This window comes from Tachysurus fulvidraco, chromosome 19 (genome assembly GCF_022655615.1).
Source record: "Tachysurus fulvidraco isolate hzauxx_2018 chromosome 19, HZAU_PFXX_2.0, whole genome shotgun sequence".
NCBI classification, from domain to species: Eukaryota; Metazoa; Chordata; class Actinopteri; order Siluriformes; family Bagridae; genus Tachysurus; species Tachysurus fulvidraco.
In genome coordinates, this window is record NC_062536.1 from 9,165,786 (window position 1) to 9,184,901 (window position 19,116).

At 38.0% G+C, this 19,116-nt stretch overlaps 1 protein-coding gene across 7 annotated transcripts in view; it reads left to right on the forward strand.

The window, feature by feature from the left end:
- The window catches only part of gramd4a (GRAM domain containing 4a), a 34,866-nt gene extending 19,104 nt beyond the window's left edge, over window positions 1–15,762 (forward strand). For 6 of the 7 annotated variants that reach the window (XM_047804040.1, XM_047804044.1, XM_047804042.1 and 3 more), the window contains 17 exons: window positions 1,567–1,687; window positions 2,528–2,589; window positions 3,624–3,759; window positions 4,022–4,047; window positions 4,223–4,314; window positions 4,963–5,054; window positions 5,388–5,436; window positions 5,618–5,689; window positions 5,923–5,966; window positions 6,517–6,626; window positions 6,888–7,042; window positions 7,544–7,561; window positions 10,815–10,959; window positions 11,045–11,138; window positions 12,180–12,270; window positions 12,374–12,442; window positions 12,935–15,762. In XM_047804040.1, coding sequence (XP_047659996.1) covers window positions 1,567–1,687; window positions 2,528–2,589; window positions 3,624–3,759; window positions 4,022–4,047; window positions 4,223–4,314; window positions 4,963–5,054; window positions 5,388–5,436; window positions 5,618–5,689; window positions 5,923–5,966; window positions 6,517–6,626; window positions 6,888–7,042; window positions 7,544–7,561; window positions 10,815–10,959; window positions 11,045–11,138; window positions 12,180–12,270; window positions 12,374–12,442; window positions 12,935–13,033 — 1,475 coding nt within the window. In that variant the 3' untranslated portion in view covers window positions 13,034–15,762. The remainder of the gene's footprint in view (window positions 1–1,566; window positions 1,688–2,527; window positions 2,590–3,623; window positions 3,760–4,021; window positions 4,048–4,222; window positions 4,315–4,962; window positions 5,055–5,387; window positions 5,437–5,617; window positions 5,690–5,922; window positions 5,967–6,516; window positions 6,627–6,887; window positions 7,043–7,543; window positions 7,562–10,814; window positions 10,960–11,044; window positions 11,139–12,179; window positions 12,271–12,373; window positions 12,443–12,934) is intronic. The other variant, XM_027151415.2, reaches the window with a different exon arrangement.
- The last annotated feature ends 3,354 nt before the right edge of the window (window positions 15,763–19,116 follow it).

Genomic DNA, 19,116 nt, shown 5'->3' on the forward strand with positions numbered 1-19,116 from the left:
AGAAGTAAGGAGGAGTAAACAAAAGAGACATACAAACAAATGAATAATTTAGTTAGCCATTTAGCTTACAGAATGAATTTGGCAGCAGATGAAATTTGAGGAGTTCTGGTGTATTCCAGAACAGATTCCACTCTAGCAAACACTGAACATGGCAGCTTGGTTAACTTAGTTTGTATCTGATGTGTTGTTGGTTATCCAAATTATTATCTGATCAGCTGTTTGGTTATCCAACTTATTGTGTGATTGGCTGTTTAGTTATCCAACTTATTGTGTGATTGGCTGCTTAGTTATCCAACTGATTGTGTGATTGGCTGCTTAGATATCCAACTTATTATCTGATTATGTGTTTGGTTATCCATCTTATTGTGTGATTGGCTGTTTGGTCATGCAGTTCAATTTCTGAATGACTGTTTGTTTTTCACTTTCTTATAGTAATTACAAGATATATTAAAAGTATGATTTGTTTGATACTATTGAAAAATAATTATATTCAATAATAATATTGAACACTATTAATACATTATACAACACTATGTATTTAAATATTTCTGTTAATTCATTCTAAGTTTGTGCCAGAAAATATTGACCATCCCCTCTATGTTCCATCAGCTGCATATTACCGCTGCCATAGTTCCAGAGCTTGTAAACACAATCAACGTAATGGGACTGTTTTTGAGGTGAAGAGCAATTGCTGGTGTAGTTGCTAGAGTTTCATCGGTTGGATTAGAAGCAATAATGCATTTTCTGATACTCTGGGATTTTTGATTCTGCATACATTGTTCATGATCTTCCTGCTTTGGCCTATTGTTGGAGATATTTTCACTGAAATCCAGGTCATGAGTCTTTCTCCACTTATATTTGTCCACAATCTCTGAAGGCTTTAGGCTGCTAAATATTTCACCCCAGTTCACGGATAACATGCCTCACATCATTGCATGACTTGCCAGTCTTTGATGAAATCCTAAAATATCTGAGCTCTAAGTCATGCAGTCTTCCTAAATCAAGCAATTTCTCTCTTGGAAAGTAGCGCAGATTTCCTAAGAATACATAATGTGTGGTTGCAGACATGCCTTAGTGTGAAGTGTGGGGCTTTGAGAAACTGAACCTGAGTGATGCAGCTTGGTTGAGCTCACAATCACAGACCCCATACGATCCACAATTCCCCTCAACACTTCCACTAATGACTCTCTCCATGGGGTGTGCTACAGATAGCAGCCTTTCTTTCTGGTTTACGTTCCGCCGGCTGAAAGGTGTGAGTTTTAGCACTAAAATATTTATGACCGTATATACAGCCGGCGGTGTGCAATGGATCAGCTGATATTTATGCTGAATAGATTGATGAATGAACAGAGGGAGAGAGATAAAGAATTGTATGGGGTGTGTGACATGCGTACACATTCACCTCTCTGTCAAAAAGAAAGACGATTACAGACGGAGGAATCGAGACCCCCAATGCCATCGTTTTTATAGCACAGATAGTAAAATGCACTGTCGTCTGCTTAGCTTTATTAAGTAACGTATCATTTGTGCAGTGCTGAGTGTAAGCTAGTTGTGTTGTGTGTACAGAGGAGGAACTGAGGAAGCTGAGAGAGGAAACCAATGTGGAGACGCTGAAGCAGGAGCTGGAGAGGGAGCGCTGCAGGAGGCTGGAGTTGGAGCAAAAGATGAACGATGTCTTGAAAGCCAGGTGAGCACAGAGCTCAAATTTTTACATGATCGTCAGTATCAGTCAGACCATCGTCCATCAGAATGCAATGAATTATCACCTCCTCTAATGCGCATTTAATTCTAATTACATCTCTTGCAGGAAAAAGAAATAATATCACAATGTTTCACAGCCAGCTCTTTCACTCTTAGCTAATATCAGACCAAAAATCAGAGCAGGTTACCTTATTTAAAAACAACACAAAACAAAAAAAAACATTAAAATGGGTTGTCATGATTTTTGGACTGTGTGTGTATATTCAGTGTGTGTACTGTACAGTAGTTAACATTAGACTACTGGCTCTAACTTCATTGGTTGCACATTGTGATGAATGAGTCTTAGTATTATACAAATAATTCTCATTTCACCCATTATTGTGCTGAACTTTTCCCAGATTACAACTGAACACAAACTCCCTTTAAAAAGTTTAGGGTTCAGGGTATAAATTGCTCTCGAGCAAAGTTTCAGCACAGGTTTACTTTCTCAGTCCTGCTGTGCTATGTGACGGTAGAGTATTGTTGTAAAAATAGCTGTTATCACCTCCCTTCTGTTGATCCTGGATTCCTCCTATAAAGACATAACAGCATTCTGTAACAGTCTCATGCTGAAGTACTGCAAACTCAGCGAGCCTGCTGTTATAGTCTGATTCCACTATCAAATGTTCTTCTTCCAAACAGTTACAGTATACAAAATAGATCCAGTTTACTTCATTCTTATTAAGCGATAGGCAAGCAACACCCCAAAGACAGTGTGACTATTCTTTCATGATAAAAGTATTAAGTGATATTTCACATTTTGTCTTGTTTTTTTTTCCTGGTCCAGGTTAGAAGACTCTCCTCCCCAGATCTCCCGGAAGCAACCGTCACCGTCCGCAAACGGCACAGGTAACCAAACCCCTGTAGGTTAGGGTGTGGAAGTACTGAACTATTAGGTATATAGACGTCTTGCTGTGGAAATACTAGATATTTTTACATATAAAAAATGGATGCAAATATTTATTTAACCTACCTCAAATATCTTTTATGAAAAACAAAACCCAATAATATATTTTTTTGTTTATTTACCAAATGTTTGCTAGGTAGTGTATAATGTAATGGTCTTGAAGATCTTATAACTGCTTACATGTAGCCTCTTTTGTTCTTTTTATTTTGCTTTTATTAGTAAATAGACAATTAACAATAAGAAATATAGAATTTAGAAATATGCCAGAATTCCAAAAGGTCTGATGTAGATCATCTTGCTGTAGTATAATCTTTAATACTAATACTATAATAGTACATCAGTCTTATAAATATTATACATTATACTATATAATACACTGAAATCAAATATGTATTCACATTAAAGATTTGAATAGTAGGCTACTTGAACAGTGACATTTTTCCGATGGAGTTAATGTGTATTCATGTGTGTAAGGTAGCTCCAGATCTACAGCATTACCAGTGGGATGAAGTTTATCATGTGTTGTCTGTGTGGAAAAAGGGGAGAGGGGCCTTTGTATGTAAAATACGCTCTCTGAATAAAGTACTTTACTTTAGGGAGCATCAGAGGCTGTTATTTCAGGTTGTGATCTAAATTTGTAGACAAGTCTTATATAGGCCAGAGGAGCCCTTTAGAATGTGGAGCAGCAGAGCTCTCTCTCTCTCTCTCTCTCTCTCTCTCTCTCTCTCTCTCTCTTTCTCTCTTTCTCTCATTCTCTCTATTTTGTGCTCTCTCTTTCTCTCTCTCTCTCTCTGTATCTCTCTCTCTCTCTGTCTCTCTCTCTGTATCTCCCTCTCTCTCTCTCTCTCTCTCTCTCTCTCTCTCTCTCTCTCTCTCTCTCTCTCTCTCTCTCTCTCTCTCTAACACAAAGAGCAAATTAGGTTAATAGATTTAGGCAGGTCAGTTATTGACTCTGTTTCACTCTCACTCTGTTCAGAGAAACAACAAAAAGAGACCGTGTGGTCTCGACTGCAGAAGTGGCTTTACGACCGGTTCGGGGTTTACATCGAGGACTTCCGTTTCCAGCCAGAGGAGAACACAGTGGAGCCAGAGGAGCCACTCAGTGCTAAGAGGTAGAGCAAAGTGAAGAATATAATGAACTCAGACACTCCACTACAGGTTCTGTTTCATCACTTGATATCATTTATGGTTTGGTATAAACCACCCATTTAAACCACTAAAATTGATTTTAGTAAATTGTTAGAATCCTCGGCCTCACCACATTTTGGACTACAGGCAGCATAATGCTATTATTTTCAGACAGAATCGATATTGTGTATGTTCACGAGTGAGAATCGGCAAAAACCATGTGACAAATGTTCTTCTCTCTTTCAGGTTAACAGAGAATATGAGACGACTTAGTGAGTCATTTTATGATATCATTATGATTTCATTTCCATCACACAGTTTGTAAATGTGTGTAATGTATTATCCTCCTAAAAGGGGTGTGTGTGTGTGTGTGTGTGTGTGTGTGTGTGTGTGTGTGTGTGTGTGTGTGTGTGTGTGTGTGTGTGTATGTGTGTTTTACTTATACAGAGCGGGGTGCCAGACCTGTAACTAACTTCTTGAGGAACCTTTCAGCCTTATCCAACTGGCACTCAGTGTACACTTCAGCCATTGCCTTTATTGTGAGTGATGAAGTTTTTTCTACATGTCTGTCTGTCTGTCTGTCTGTCTGTCTCTCTGTCCACCTATCAGTGCTATCATATATATCACATATATCATATAATCTGTGTCTAGGTGTAATCTGTCTCTTTCAATGACTCTCCATATATATTGTGTCTATGTATCTGTCACTCTGTCTGTCTGTCTTTCTGTCTATCTGTCCATCCATCCATCCATCCTTCTGTCCTTATATATCATCTATGTATCTGTGTCTATCTGTCTGTCTTTCTGTCTGTTCATCCATCCTTCTATCCATATCTATAAATATTCTGAGTGCCTTTCTGTTTACCGATCTGTCTATCATTTTTTTCTGTCTGTCCCGATCTTGATGTCGCTACATAATTGTTAGCATTTTGGAGACCTTAACAGTGACTTAGCTAATGGTCTTACACTTTCTAAAACTTTACTCTCTCTGTAATATTGATTAATATTATATCAGCAGTAAGACCTTGCCAATTATTTCACCTTTAGATGTTTTTCTGTGGTGTCTCACAAGGATACAGAAATGATCACACTTTTACACACTGGTTATTTGCACAGATTGCTCAGTAGTTTTAGTATTATATATGTATTCTCTATTTGTATGTATGTTGTTTTGTTGTCCTCTATAGGTCTACATGAATGCTGCTTGGTATGGCTGGGCCATTCCTATGTTCCTGTTTTTAGCTATTCTGAGGTTATCCTTGAATTACCTCATTGCAAGGTAAAGAATTAACACTCTCTCACTCTCATTGTGACAAACGCTTTCACTTCACCTCACACTGTAGCAGTTATAGTTTACTTCATATTATTTGTTAATCTATGGAGTGTTTTGTATGTGCGACATTGAGCAAAATTCAGGATGAAGCAGACAATGTACCAGTGTGTGTGTGAATCTGTTTGAGGGCTAGAATGAGTTAAAAAGAATAGGAAGTATGATTGCTGCTTGTCCAGAGACAAATATCAGACATTAGATACCTTTCTGTCTGGCGTACAGCAGGAGGATGTGTTAGAGATGTTTGAGCACCTTTAATGTCTGTTATTTCCATTTTTTCAGAGGATGGAGAATTCAGTGGAGTATTGTGCCTGAGGTTTCTGAACCTGTGGTAGGTTTTATTTACTGGTAACAGCCTGCTAATCCTGTGTGTGTGTGTGTGTGTGTGTGTGTGTGTGTGTGTGTGTGTGTGTGTGTGTGTGTGTGTGTGTGTGTGTGTGTGTGTGTGTGTGTGTGTGTGTGTGTGTGTGTATTCTAAATTTTTTCCCTTCACTGTCTCTTTCTGTTTTTAGGAACCTCCAAAAGAAGACTTGACTGTGTCTGAAAAGTTTCAGTTAGTTCTTGATGTTGCACAAAAAGCGCAGGTACCTTTTATTATTATTATTATTATTATTATTATTATTATTATTATTATTATTATTATTATTATTATTATTATCATCATCATCATCATCATCATTATTATTATTATTATTATTATATCAAATGTGGAATAACATTTTTAAACTTTGGAGTGCTCTTGAAGCTAAATTCATTTTCACCTCATAGCAAAATGACAATTTTCATGTTTTTCTTCATGTGGTTTGAATTTCTACAGAATCTTTTCGGAAAGATGGCTGACGTTTTGGAAAAAATCAAAAAGTAAGTAACAGATACACACGATGTTACAACCTACCAGCAGATATTCACTGTTATAACGATGTACCTATGGACTGCATTCAAATATTAACTCAGCAGACGTTAGTCACACTAAAAACATGTACAACATTTTTGTCACCCAAGAGGGTACAAGGGGAATGACAAGCTGTACGTAGCAGCATGTGGTCTACAAATGACTACAGAAGATTATTGCCATGCATAAAGAAGATGTCATTCCACACTTATTTCTCTGTAGTCTCATAAAAGTGGGTAGTTAGAGAGGAATAAATTGCAAAATTGTCACATGGAATATTTGACACATAACAGTAATTAATCTCTGTGGCATATTTTAAGAATGTTAGAGAGAAACATATCTGCAGGGTTTCTATTTGCTTGGTTATGGAAATAGAAAGGTTATTGAGGATATTTTCTGTGGGTGAAATGTGTGTCTTTGTGTGTGTGTGTGTGTGTGTGTGTGTGTGTGTGTGTGTGTGTGTGTGTGTGTGTGTGTGTGTGTGTGTGTGTGTGTTTGTTTGTTTAAAACTTGTTTCAGTCTGTTCATGTGGGTGCAGCCTGAGATCACACAGAAGCTGTATATTGGTCTGTGGGTGGCCTTTATCTCCTCGTGCATCCTGCCTTATAAACTCATGGGCTTTCTTATAGGTAAGTGCATGCATACATTCTCTCTCTATCTTTCTCTCTTCTTTATACACACAGTGATAAAAACAGAAATCGATATATACAGTCCAAGTCACCATGAAACGTCCACAAATCCACATGCATGTTTATTGATCTGCATTATCTCTCACACTGCCAGTCAATATGAACCAGTGTATTATCTACATCCATACACACACATAAGAGTATACGTTACTTGTAATATATTTGTGTATTATACAGTAGGTGTGTGCTTTCCTCTGACAGGTCTGTATGCAGGCATCAAATTCTTCATCATTGACTTCCTGTTTAAAAGCTGTCCCAAACTTCGGGACAAGTATGACACGCCGTACATCGTGTGGAATAACCTGCCTACAGACCCCCAGCTTAAAGAGCGCAGCAATGCCACCATGTCCAGACGGGTATGACGCACACAATCTCACACTCTGTTCCGAGAACAAAAAAACAAGTACTCTGTTTTTTCCCAGTTTCACGAGTATCACACTCATGTTTGCTTTGCAACCCATTAGAAGTAGAGAATATTTAAAACAAAAAAGTCACCATTATTAAATATTTTAAAAGATTAAATTCTTATCAAAATATTCATGGACAATTACCACACCGCAAATATTGATTTCTTGTCAAATTTTGCCTGCATATCTTCAACATATGTTTGGGTGACATTAATGGTACAGTTAATATATGCATGATCGTGTGTGTGTGTGTGCGTGTGTGTGTGTGTGTGGGTGTGGGTGTGTGTGGGTGGGTGTGGGTATGTGTGGGTGTGGGTGTGTGTGTGTGTGTGTGTGAGAGATCATCATGAGGAGACACTGACTGATTCCTCCATCCTGCAGTGCAGCTCTGACTGAGTTTGTGTGTCACACTACTCTTCTGTGCTTTCTCTCTCTTTCTCTCTCTCTCAGCTGTCTGGGTGTGAGAAGGTAGGGATGCTGGTGAACTTGCTAGTGCGTGTGTGTGCGTGCGTGCGTGTGTGTGTGTGATACCACCAGATCACCTTCCTATTTACCTGTCTGTGCGAGCGAATGTGTTTTTAATGGACACGCAACTTGTGCCATGACTGGTGTCTGTGCACATGTGGATCACAATGCCTCATGTTTATCAGCTGCTATTTATCTTTGGTCTTTAAAAAAACTTTCTGTAATAATACAGGACTGTTATATTTCTTGAAATGAGCCTGTACTATTTGGTTACTTTTCTAAAGGCATTTTGGGTCCATTTTCACAGACAGCCTCCTGTATATGATTCTCATGTGTAGGGATACGTAAATGTATGCGCTATTTAGAATTTTCTATATTATACCGTAAGACTCTTTTCTTGACCTCAGCAAGGTGATGTACATTTTATAATAATATTTTGCATCAGCCTAAGGGTTGTGTTTATACATAGTAGGGAAACATGCAAACCTGATGACAAGCTCTAAAAAAGGAGGCAGTGTGAACAGAAAATCAAAATAACACCAGCTTTGCATGTTTGCCCTAATCAATATGCATTTCTAGCTAAAAGTCTGAAATAAAATGCAAAGTCAATGCAAATAGATCGTACTTTGCCTGGAAGTCACTTCAGCAGGGAATGTGTGTGTAAATGAACATGACAGAGGAGCAAGTATGAAATCTGCTTGATTAAATCATTCCATGACTGTTTTTAATACATTTCTAAGATCATTAAAGTTTTTATTTTTTATATAAGATCACGAGTACCTTGATAGTATGCACATGTTGCCACTGAAAATGCTCAGACATGGCACCCTTTTCTTTTTAGAAACCAGACATTATTCTTTTAGCTAGTGTAACTATCAGACATACACAACAGTAATAACAGCCAAGAGAAGAAGAAGCCTTTATTATTGTTACATAAACATTACAGCACAGAGAAATTCTTTCTTCACATTTTCACAGTCTTTATTCACATATCCCAACTTTAAAGGGTTGGGAACAGAGCACAGGGTTAGCCATCATACATTGCCCTCGAAGGGTTAAGGCCCAACAGAGGCAGCTTAGCAGTCCTGGGGCTTGAACCCCAATCCTATGATCAACAACCCAGGGCCTTAACTGCTAAAGCCACCAACGCCCCAAAACGATTCTAGCTTAGGTTTTCTCCTTAATTTATTTATCCTCAATTTATATTTGGTACTGTAAGCAAGTGCTGGGATTTCACACAACATAATAACAAAATATCGGCAAAAGGTCGGCACAATAAATCTTTTTAATCAGAAAAGCACCAAAGAGTGTTCCAAATTCATATACTCAAGACTCACATGTGAGCAACACCACAGTCCGAAACAGCGCTGAAGTGAACACAAAGAAAACAAGTAAGCGCTGGAGAGACATTAGTGGGATACAACAACCATGAGAGCGGTTGAAAGCAAGGGGTTTAGCAACAGCTAATAATAGTTTAATTTCAATATGGATTACAGTATAACGATATTTTTTGCTGAAAGAAGTGCAATGAAATCCAAAACAATAAAAAGAAATAATAATTTGTTACATAAACGTGTAAACCAACTCAGCTAATGCATTCAGTATTTAAAGCTAATTAAATACTCATTTGCCTGCCAATCACCTCTCCATATGTTTCACTTTTAAATACTGAAGCCATTAGTAGAAGTGGTGTACACTTTTATGTAACATTTATTTTTTTATACACAGCATCCTTGCTTAATTGTTTTCATTATCGAAACAGTTGTTAACATTTTTCGGGAAGTGCACTTTATTCGATTTTGTGTGAAAGGTTAATTCAGCCTAACGTGTGAGTGTTGTTCAAATATCAATGAGATTATATTTCCTTCTAGAGTTCTTTACATCAATAGTGAACTTAGTGTGGTTGCTCTGTTCAGTGACTTGCAAAATAGTCTTACAAACCAAACTGAAAACTAATCATGATTGTGGATAGTGTTCGAGCCTGAAATAGTTCTAAATATACACCAAGCCTATCAAAACAATGCTGTAAAAGATTTTAGAGATTCACTTATCATAATCACTTAATATGTTTTCCTTCATTTTTACTTTATCATCACCTCCTTTACACTCTTTTTTTATATTAATATTATATTTACTATAGTCACTTATCACCATTTCTTGGTGGAACGTTGTTAAATACTAGAGTTTAGTAAGAAACTTTACAGCCTGACGGACTGGCGAGTACAGAAGCTGTGTTATTTCTGATTGGCTGGATGTTGATGCATCGTTAGGGTTTATATAATATATAGCAATATAATATATAGTAATATAATATAGACCGAATATGTAATAACAAAGTGAATTTTACAGAAAATACCGTATGTCCTTGTAATAAAGCACATAGGGATCTGTTATTAACTGTTACTGGTGAAATGTCACTCGTAGCTATACCTGTCCTATTAGACGTGTATAGAGTCGAGTGAGTTCATTAATATTCCCTTTTTCATGTAGGAAATGTCGTTTTAGATCTCATAGAGCTAATAGGAATAGAATAGAGAGCTTGAGTGTGAGCTCTGTAGCAGTGACAAGCACTTTCCTACGACCAATTAGTTTAATTAGTGTTAAATCAACAGCATAATTACTAACTCTCATACAAATCAACTCCATTTTTTACTGGCACCCTTCATTAATATATGCATGTATAAACTAAATAACATTTTCATTGAGGTAGCTTAAACATATGGAGAACCCACATTTTTGTATTTCAGCAAGATTGGTTTCCTAGACTTTGATAGACTGTCCTGTCTTGGAGTCTCTTCTAAAAAAAAAAAAAAAAGGTTGGAGAAACTTCTGGATAAATGATTTAAATAAAAAAAAAAAAAAAAGGATTAAAAAAGAATCATACATTTCTGACATTTCTCCATTTGTTTAAGGGAAAAATGAAATCAGTGTCTGTAATATTCATACTGTACACTCACTTTTGCCCATTCTCTTGAAGGGTGCCATTAATTTTGGAGTAATGTACATCTGCTGGGTGCTGCTGGCTACACTGACTGAAATGCACATCTTACTCACATGAAATCACCCAAATACTAAACACACTATCATTTGGAACTGTGTCTTTTTGGATGCTCAGCTTGATAAGAGTTTATTTTTTAGGAGACTTGGCTTGTGCCGCATGGTTAGGATCGAAAAACAGACGGAGATGTAGATACAAAAGAAAACGGAATTCTGTTTCTGTGCTTGAATTCTTTCTGGGGGTTTTTTATGTGCGCAGATCCCGCCGGTGGTGTCACGGAGTAGCTTAGCAACCATTCCCTCAGGAATGAGCAGAGAGGACGACAGTGGCCGCTCACATAACACCAAGAGAGGAGCCTTCCATGAGATCTTCAACCTGGCAGAGACAGAAAGGCCGCTCCCTGGTGCGCTAAAGAAAGGCATTGCCAATACCGTTACCATTGTATGTCTGTTATTTGAAATAATTGTCTGTGTTTTGTGTTCACACAGTGTGTGAGAACGGGTGGAGGTGTTGTTTGATCAATCGGGACCGAAAAATGCCCACTGACTACATTCGCAACGGTCTGCTCTATGTTACTGAAAAGTAAGAAGACTTTCCACATATAGTGTCATTTCTCTTGTTAATTTAATGAACCATGTTGCTGCCATTATCAAGAAACCTAAAAAAACCAAGTGTTCACATACTGTATGATAACTAAAAATAAATGTTTACTATATTATGTAAAGATATGTACACCTGATCATCACACTCACATGTGGTGTTTAAATTTACAGTCCCAAATTGAATCCTGTGCAGTTAATAATCTCCACTCTTGTGGGAAAGCTTTGAACTAGATTTTGGAGCTCATTTAACCACAAGAGCTTTAGTGAGATCAGGTACTAATGTTGTATGTAGAGACCTGGGGTGCAGTCAGTGTTCCAGTTCATCCCAAAGGTGTTCAGTAGGGATGAGATCAGGGCTCACAGGACAAGTTCTTCCACTGCAATCCACATCTTCTTGGAGCTTGCTTTGTGCACAGGGAACATTTGGGCCTCCTAATTCCAGTGAAGGAAAAGTGTACCACTACAGCATATATTACATGACATTCTAGACTAATGTATGCTTCAAAGTTTGTGGCAAACACATACAGGTGTCATGGCCAGTATGTCACATTCAGTAAATTGTTTCCAAACAGCCACATTTCCTCCTACTGAAAAAAAGTGTTGTTTTATTTGCAAATGCAAATACTGTCCTTACCTTCTAGCCTGTGTATTCATTTAAATTGGAATTATTTATATGATATAATGGCTCTGGTCTTAACAACAAGCTCTTTATGCATAGACTTTTAATTATGTATAAAAAAAATGATCGATCGATCGATCGATCTATCTATCTATCTATCTATCTATCTATCTATCTATCTATCTATCTATCTATCTATCTATCTATCTATCTATCTATATACATCCATCCATCCATCTATCTCTATACATCCATCCATATCATTTCACTGTGTACTGCAACAGCTATATATGGTTGAAATGACAATAAAAAGCTTCTTGACTTGACTTCTTGATCTATCTATCTATAAATCCATCCATCCATCCATCCTTATTGATGTTTAATGCGACATTTCCTTCTCAGCTACTTGTGTTTTGAGAGCTCCAGTTCCAGATCAGGCTCATCCAAAAAGAATAAAGTCATAAAGCTTGAGGACATCACAGATATCCAAAAGGTAACCAAAGATTTAAATCTCAGTTTATGTACGAGGTGATTTCGATTCATATACGCATGTAAGTTTGATCGTTTTTTTTTTTCTGGATTTCTGTTTTCCGTAGTATAAGGTTTTGTCTGTTTTGCCTGGGTCAGGAATGGGAATCTCTATCGCCACACCCTCAACACAGAAGGTAAGCTACGGATTTTATTTAGAACAAAGCTATGTGTGATAGGGTTTTTCTCATATAATAGGCTGTAATCTGCTGGTAACGCACTGAACTGTACAGTGTTCATTTCTCTTTCTTCCTTCTTCTTAAATGAGTCAGGTAAATGTCCAGTTTCAACATTTTTAAAGTGTCTCTATACCTGTTATAATTGCACCATTTTAGAGATACCTTAGGAAGACTGTGGCTTGCAATAACGCCATCTAGTGAATCAGTCTAGTTTCTTATTTTTAAGTTTCTCTTTACATTTTTCTGAACTGAAAGTGAGCTGCTCATCCATCTCTGGAGGCATGTGTAGTTGAGCCAGTTATTTTGAAGAGGAAATCTTGACAATGTGTTCATCTCAATTTCAGTTGACCTCTCAGATACCTTTCACAAGGCCATAAAAATACAAACAGCTCCTTTAATGCTTCAGATTATTCCATCAGCCTCGGTTCATGAATGTCTTTCTTCTTTCAGCCCTTGGTGTTCGGTGCCATGATCCACAGAGACGAGGCCTTCGAGGCAATCTTTACACAGTACATGAAGATTGTGACCACAGGCTGCCATGAGACCTAGTGCATCATTAACCCTACAGAGAAGCTTTCACTTCTCTATCGCTCACTCATCTCTCGTTCCTGTCTCAATGAGCAGGCTGGAACTGAGCAGTTTAGTCAAACTCAGCCTAGATGATCTCACGTGATGGTTGAACGTGAACAGCAGCACATTCCTGTGGAGCTCAGGGGGCTGGACCTCCTCACCTGCCTGACTACACACTCTCTGAGGAGGGAGTGTAGAGCTGCATATAGACTTTAGTGGCACACGTTTCTCAACACATTTTTTTTGCCGTTCTGATTCGGTGTGTTTATTTGTCAAGACTTTGCTTCGTAATGTCTGTCAGGAAAGCATGCACGTTGATCACTAACACCATGCAAAATTACTGATAAAGCCTGTCCGTGTTAGTCTACATGGTTGCATTCACAAACTCACAACACAGTCATACAAGCACAGTTGACTCAACCTTGATTAAGAGTCTTTAAATGTAGCACAACCATTATCAAAGCTGTTTCAGGATGTTGAATTGGAATTTGTTGATTAATAAACCTACTATGTTTAGATACAGAAGTATTATAATCACCTTACAGAAAGTACCAGTAGAAGTCATTAATACTAGGAGTCATTATTTTCCAGGAGCAAGTAGCGGATCTAGATTTTATTAAAGCTAAGTCTGGTAAATTCTCCAAAGATGAGGTAAAGCCAGCCGAATAATGATGTGATGTATGGAGTTATTGAGTTATATTAACTGAACACACACCACCTCTTTGTCTCCTTACAACTATCCATCACCCAGCCCAATCTTTAGTGTGCTCCGAGTACTCTGTTCTTTTACACCTCCACTATCACACGCACCATGTCATTTAGTTCAGGGCGAGCTCTGCACTCACAAACCACTGTCATGTACATGTTGAGCTCCCTGGCTGAATGTGAATTCATCTGAGCACCTTGTTTTGAAGTATAAATACCAGATCAGTTTATAGTAAGAAAAAGCAATGCCAGACACTGAACCAGAAACTAACATCGGCTCAACGCACCACTAGCATATGATATGTGATGCATTCTGTCATTTTGAGTCTGGAGTTGCAGCAGGTTTATTAAGTAGAGACCATAATCTGTATCAAAAGCTCGAAGGCTGGTTCAGGCGCTCAGAGAAAATCTCGGCTTTCATACTGTGTCAATATTGGTGTGAAATTCAAACAAATATCGACTGAATCTCAAGCAAGGGATAAGGCATTTACTGCCTTTTAGAATGCTGCCTTCATATCCAGATGCTAGTGAGTATTTGTCTCTCTCATCCTCCTCCTCTCCTTTTATTATTACAAGTTACAGCACAACCCCTTGAAGGCACAGCAGTGGGCAAAGAACAGTTCAGTTCAACTGGGTGAAAAGTAGCATTTCTCTCATATGTCTGAAAAGTGTTAATATCTCCTTATGCATGATTTTATTCTCTTACTTTAAGGCTGCACACTTTGAGGCCTCACAGCTACAGAGTCCCAGGTTCAATCCTGAGCCTTTTTACTGTGTGCATGTTCTCTTAGTGTCTGCATAGGCTTCCTCTTGGATCTCTGATTTTCTCCCAAAAAACATACTAGTATCCAGTGCTGTTTTATCAACCGTGATTTTCCATTAGAATCAAGCCGAGACTTTCTTTTGTGCCAAAAGTATTCAAATGGGCTTCTGGGTTACAGTGACTCACAATGATGGAGTAGGTCACATATGTTTATAACAGCAGAGTGCTAGACTGTGTGAGTGTGAGTTGTATGATTGGATGAGAGTGTGTGTCAAAATGCAAATATTCATCCTGAGCAAATGTCACGTCTGATGTAGTTTTTGATAAATGTGTTTTCATTGGAGATTTTTTTTACACTCTGCTACTGATTATCCTGACCACTGACGACATCAGCCGTATGGTATTGAATGTACAGTAATCTGAAATTTGAGCAACCAGTGCTAGCGATCAGAAGGTAATGAGTTTAAATCTCAGCACTGCCAGAGACCCACGCTAAACACCTTTAACTCGCAACACACTCAGATGGAAGCTTGCTTCATTTTCTGCACACTTTAGCTAACAGCGTCTGTGAATTGAGTCCATATAAATTTCCCAAAGCTTTTAACATGGCTCTTTGTAGTCGATAATCAGCTTTTTCTGACTGGAGTTGATTTCTGGTCCAAGTCCTGCACTTGCACTAAAAAAATGCACAGATTATTTTGTCTGAAAACTAGTTTTGCCAAATATTTCTTGTATTCTACTCTTCTCTCTCATTCATTTGATTTGTATTAGCCATGGTCTGTGTACAACATGTTTACAGGAACGGTTAGTTAAAATTTTTGTTGTGCCTCAGTTTGAACCAACAGGGATATGAGAACAGAGGTGAGATCCATCATGGGATGGTTAATGATTGTCACTGTGTTTCTCCAGTTCTGTGCTTACTGAAATATTTGTTTTAACTGTGCAAATGTTTGCTAAATATTTTTTATAAGATTAGCACACAATATACTGAAGAAGTAGAAATTTATATTGTCGAGATGTGTGAATTATTATTACGCTATTTCTGTTGCTGGAGTAAAACGGTAATTGAAGATAAGATAAAGGGTTTCATATACAGTGCAATGCAGTAACATTAGAACCACTTTTATTTTTTTTGTTGTTTCTTTTGTGTGTGTTTTTTTTTTTTTTTAGAGAACTGTGTGTCTGTTATAAAATCATAATGTGTTGTACATTTTGTAATGCAGTAAAAAAAAAAAAAGGATGTTGGGTGACTTTACTTCTGTTTTTAAAATTCTACTAATTATAATGTTAAAGCCCATTATCTTTTGGGTTTTGCAGCCCAGGACACTGACCAGCATGTTTGATTTATTTTCTATTGCAGTTATGTCAGGAGTAGGGATTTAGGCTCATGGACTCTTAAGTCTGTAATCTAGTGAACCAGAGTTCATGCATTCAATGATGGTGATTTAAGCACTTGCTCTAGATATGGGCGTCTGCCAAATGATATAAATGGATGAGAAGGATGAGAAATCCATGACTCAGATCATCAGTAAGAGTTGACTCTGAGTTGGTTCTCATATTGCTCACTGCCATTTTGAATCTAAATGAACAGAATTAAACATTATATTGTAGTTTAAAAGAAACCCAATTATTAAAATCTATTTAAAATCAGCAAGGTGCTGTCAGTGTGAATGGACACATACAGTTTGAGTCCCTGTGTTAATATTAACCTAACAATACCAGTAACCGGCTTCCATGCACACGTTATTATTGCACCAGTCTGGAACCAGGTCAAGTTAAGTGGCTTTAATGTCATTTCCGCCTCATATAGCTCTTAACTGTTAAGATAAAAGTGAAATTAAACTATGTTTGTCCAGGAGCATAAAGTACACCAGACTTAATAAGACCTGCACAGAATGTGTGCAAATATGTACAAACAACACAGGATAGTATACAGTAAATACTAAATCCAGACAATAGACACGGTAAGAGACAGTAAACACTGAACAGTTTACAGTTCTAGTCTGGATAAATGTCAGATTTAAAGTCACAATCCAGTCCTGGATATTGGTCCAAAATAAATCATCATGTTTTTCAGACACTTCAGCGAATTATGTGAATCATGTGATGATGATGATGATGGTGATGATGATGATGATGATGATGATAATAATAATAATAATAATAATAATAATAATAATAATAATAATAATAATAATAATGACTTACTGTCTATTCATGTCCTCTCAGCTGCTGCCACTAGAGGGCATCCCAGGTTAGTAGTTACACTTTATTGTAATTAACTCTTTATGGTGCTTAAACAAAAACAAACAAACAAACCAACCAAAAACATGAGTGTAGGAGCCATGTTAAGTGTATGTCATGTGACCGTGGGAGAATGGAGGCGTTAGTAATTACGTAAGGTTAAAACACCTGTGTGTAGCTCAGGAAGCATGGGGGTGAGTGTACAGTAGGAGTACATATTTTTTGGTTGACCGTATAATCACGGTATGTCAGTAATATCAGTATTGTTGAACTTGAGCAACTCACTGTTATACATTGCTATATAGAAACAATCTTTTAAATGGATGGAGAATAAACAGCAAAACGGCTGATGATTAACGTGTCACGACTTTATTGTTTTAAGATTATTGTGCCGCTACAATTAGGTCAACCAAAAAACTGATGTTTTGGACATTACGCACGGAACGATTAAGTGCAGAAGCCTGCGCGCTTTGAGTACAGCAAGGAAGCGCTGCCTCGACGGAGTATGGATTGGAAAAGCTCTGCCTGTTTTAACTGTTGCATGCTTGGACAAAGGGAATAATAGGACGAGCCTTGTGCAACGTTTACCATCATTTAACTGGTAGGAAAAGGGTTACATTATTAATGCTCGTGTGCCGCGGATTAAGTTTGGCATAAGTGGCTGTTTAGCACGCAACCGCCGTTGTTGTGTTTGGCTTTAAATCGCGGTTGTTGTCGTGTTGGATCCCAATTCGGACTGCTTGAATAGACATTTTGGATTGTTTTGGATTGTTTGCTTGTTATGGAAAGCGTTTCACGCATGTGTTCATCATGAGTGAGTCTGAAGCCAACGCGGCACTGAACAGGAGAACGAAAAGTTCAGCTTACCGCAAAGGCTTTGTCTAATAAAATTGAACAACTTCAGAAAGACCGAAAGAGAAATGTCAATGTGATTAAAGGTTCAATACCAACCAGAGCCGATCCTGACCTCCCTGAGGCCCTAAGCAAAATTCTGCTAAGGGGCCCTCCTACCTGACCCGTGAGCCATGTGAACTATTTGCCACACATTCACACTTGACACCCCACTGCTCCCACTATAAATCTCCCTCCTCTTAAAAAAAAGTTTGCTCCTAGTGAGTTTTATAGTATGCACGAGAGCAATACTTGCTTCCTTATGGTTATTATTTACTGAGGGATGTGCATTTATATTTACCTGGCATTATTCCCATACCAATGTAAATCCATTGGTTTCCATATTGCATTAACGTTGTTGTAACCTTTATTGAGTGACTATAAACATTTAGGAGTGCTATCACGCTACTTTTTGTATTGGTCCCCACACAGATGTTGCTGCTGGAAAGCGCGCGTGTAATTCTTGCACGATTGTACGTGCATATGGACGCATGTGCATGCGCGGCGCAGCAATCGAGCTGCCGTTTATAAACACCGTTGCCTTTGCGCTTTTATTCACGCAAATGTTCACGCAAATGAGGCAGGGGGAGGCGGGGCCTTGCGTAATTTGCGGGGCCCTACGCAACTTGCTTAGTGAGCGTATAGGGCCGATCGGCTCTGATACCAACCATCAAAAAGCTCATGTCGAGTAATGAGAATGTCTCAATGGTACGGTCTGGACTTGCACGCTTGACGCAGTTGTTTAAACAGACAATCAAACTTCACGGATCACTGATTAGATTATTACCAAGTGATGAGCAAACTAATCAGAATGAGTGGTTTTCAAGTATACATAAATACAGTGATGTGTTCATAAAAAACACAATGCAATGGTTAAATGGAATTGAGAACTTAAATGATAAAACCCAAAATCAACAGCTGCAGTTTGCTGAAGGCCAACGTTCTTCGGATGATTCAAAAATGGAAGTAGAGGATTAAGCAAACAAAGCTCTGTTGCAAGACGCTCAACATCAACAACCTCTTCTGCATGCATTAGAGCAGAGGCTGATATAGCATCTCTGTTGGTATGTCAAAATTTCATGAAAGAAAAGCATGCAATTGAAGAAAAGGAGCAAAGTCTAAGGAAACAGAAGGAGGATTTTGAGTTACAAATTGCTGCAGCTATGGCAAAAGTGAAAGTGCTTAAAGGCTCAAGTGTATGCTCTGCTAAAAGTGATGTGACTCATCAGTCTGATGGAATGAATTCGTACTTTGATAAAGGACAACAGACAACACAGAGACTTAACGTTGATGCAGATTCGTTTATTCCGACAAATATGACACGACACATCGCTTCTTATGAGTATGTTAATTCAGGTGCCAAGGCAAAGATGGGAAATGTTTCTCAGGCTGTCTATTCTCAGACTATCCCAAATTCAGGTCAAACAACTCAGAGTGGTCTTTGGAACATTAATGTTCA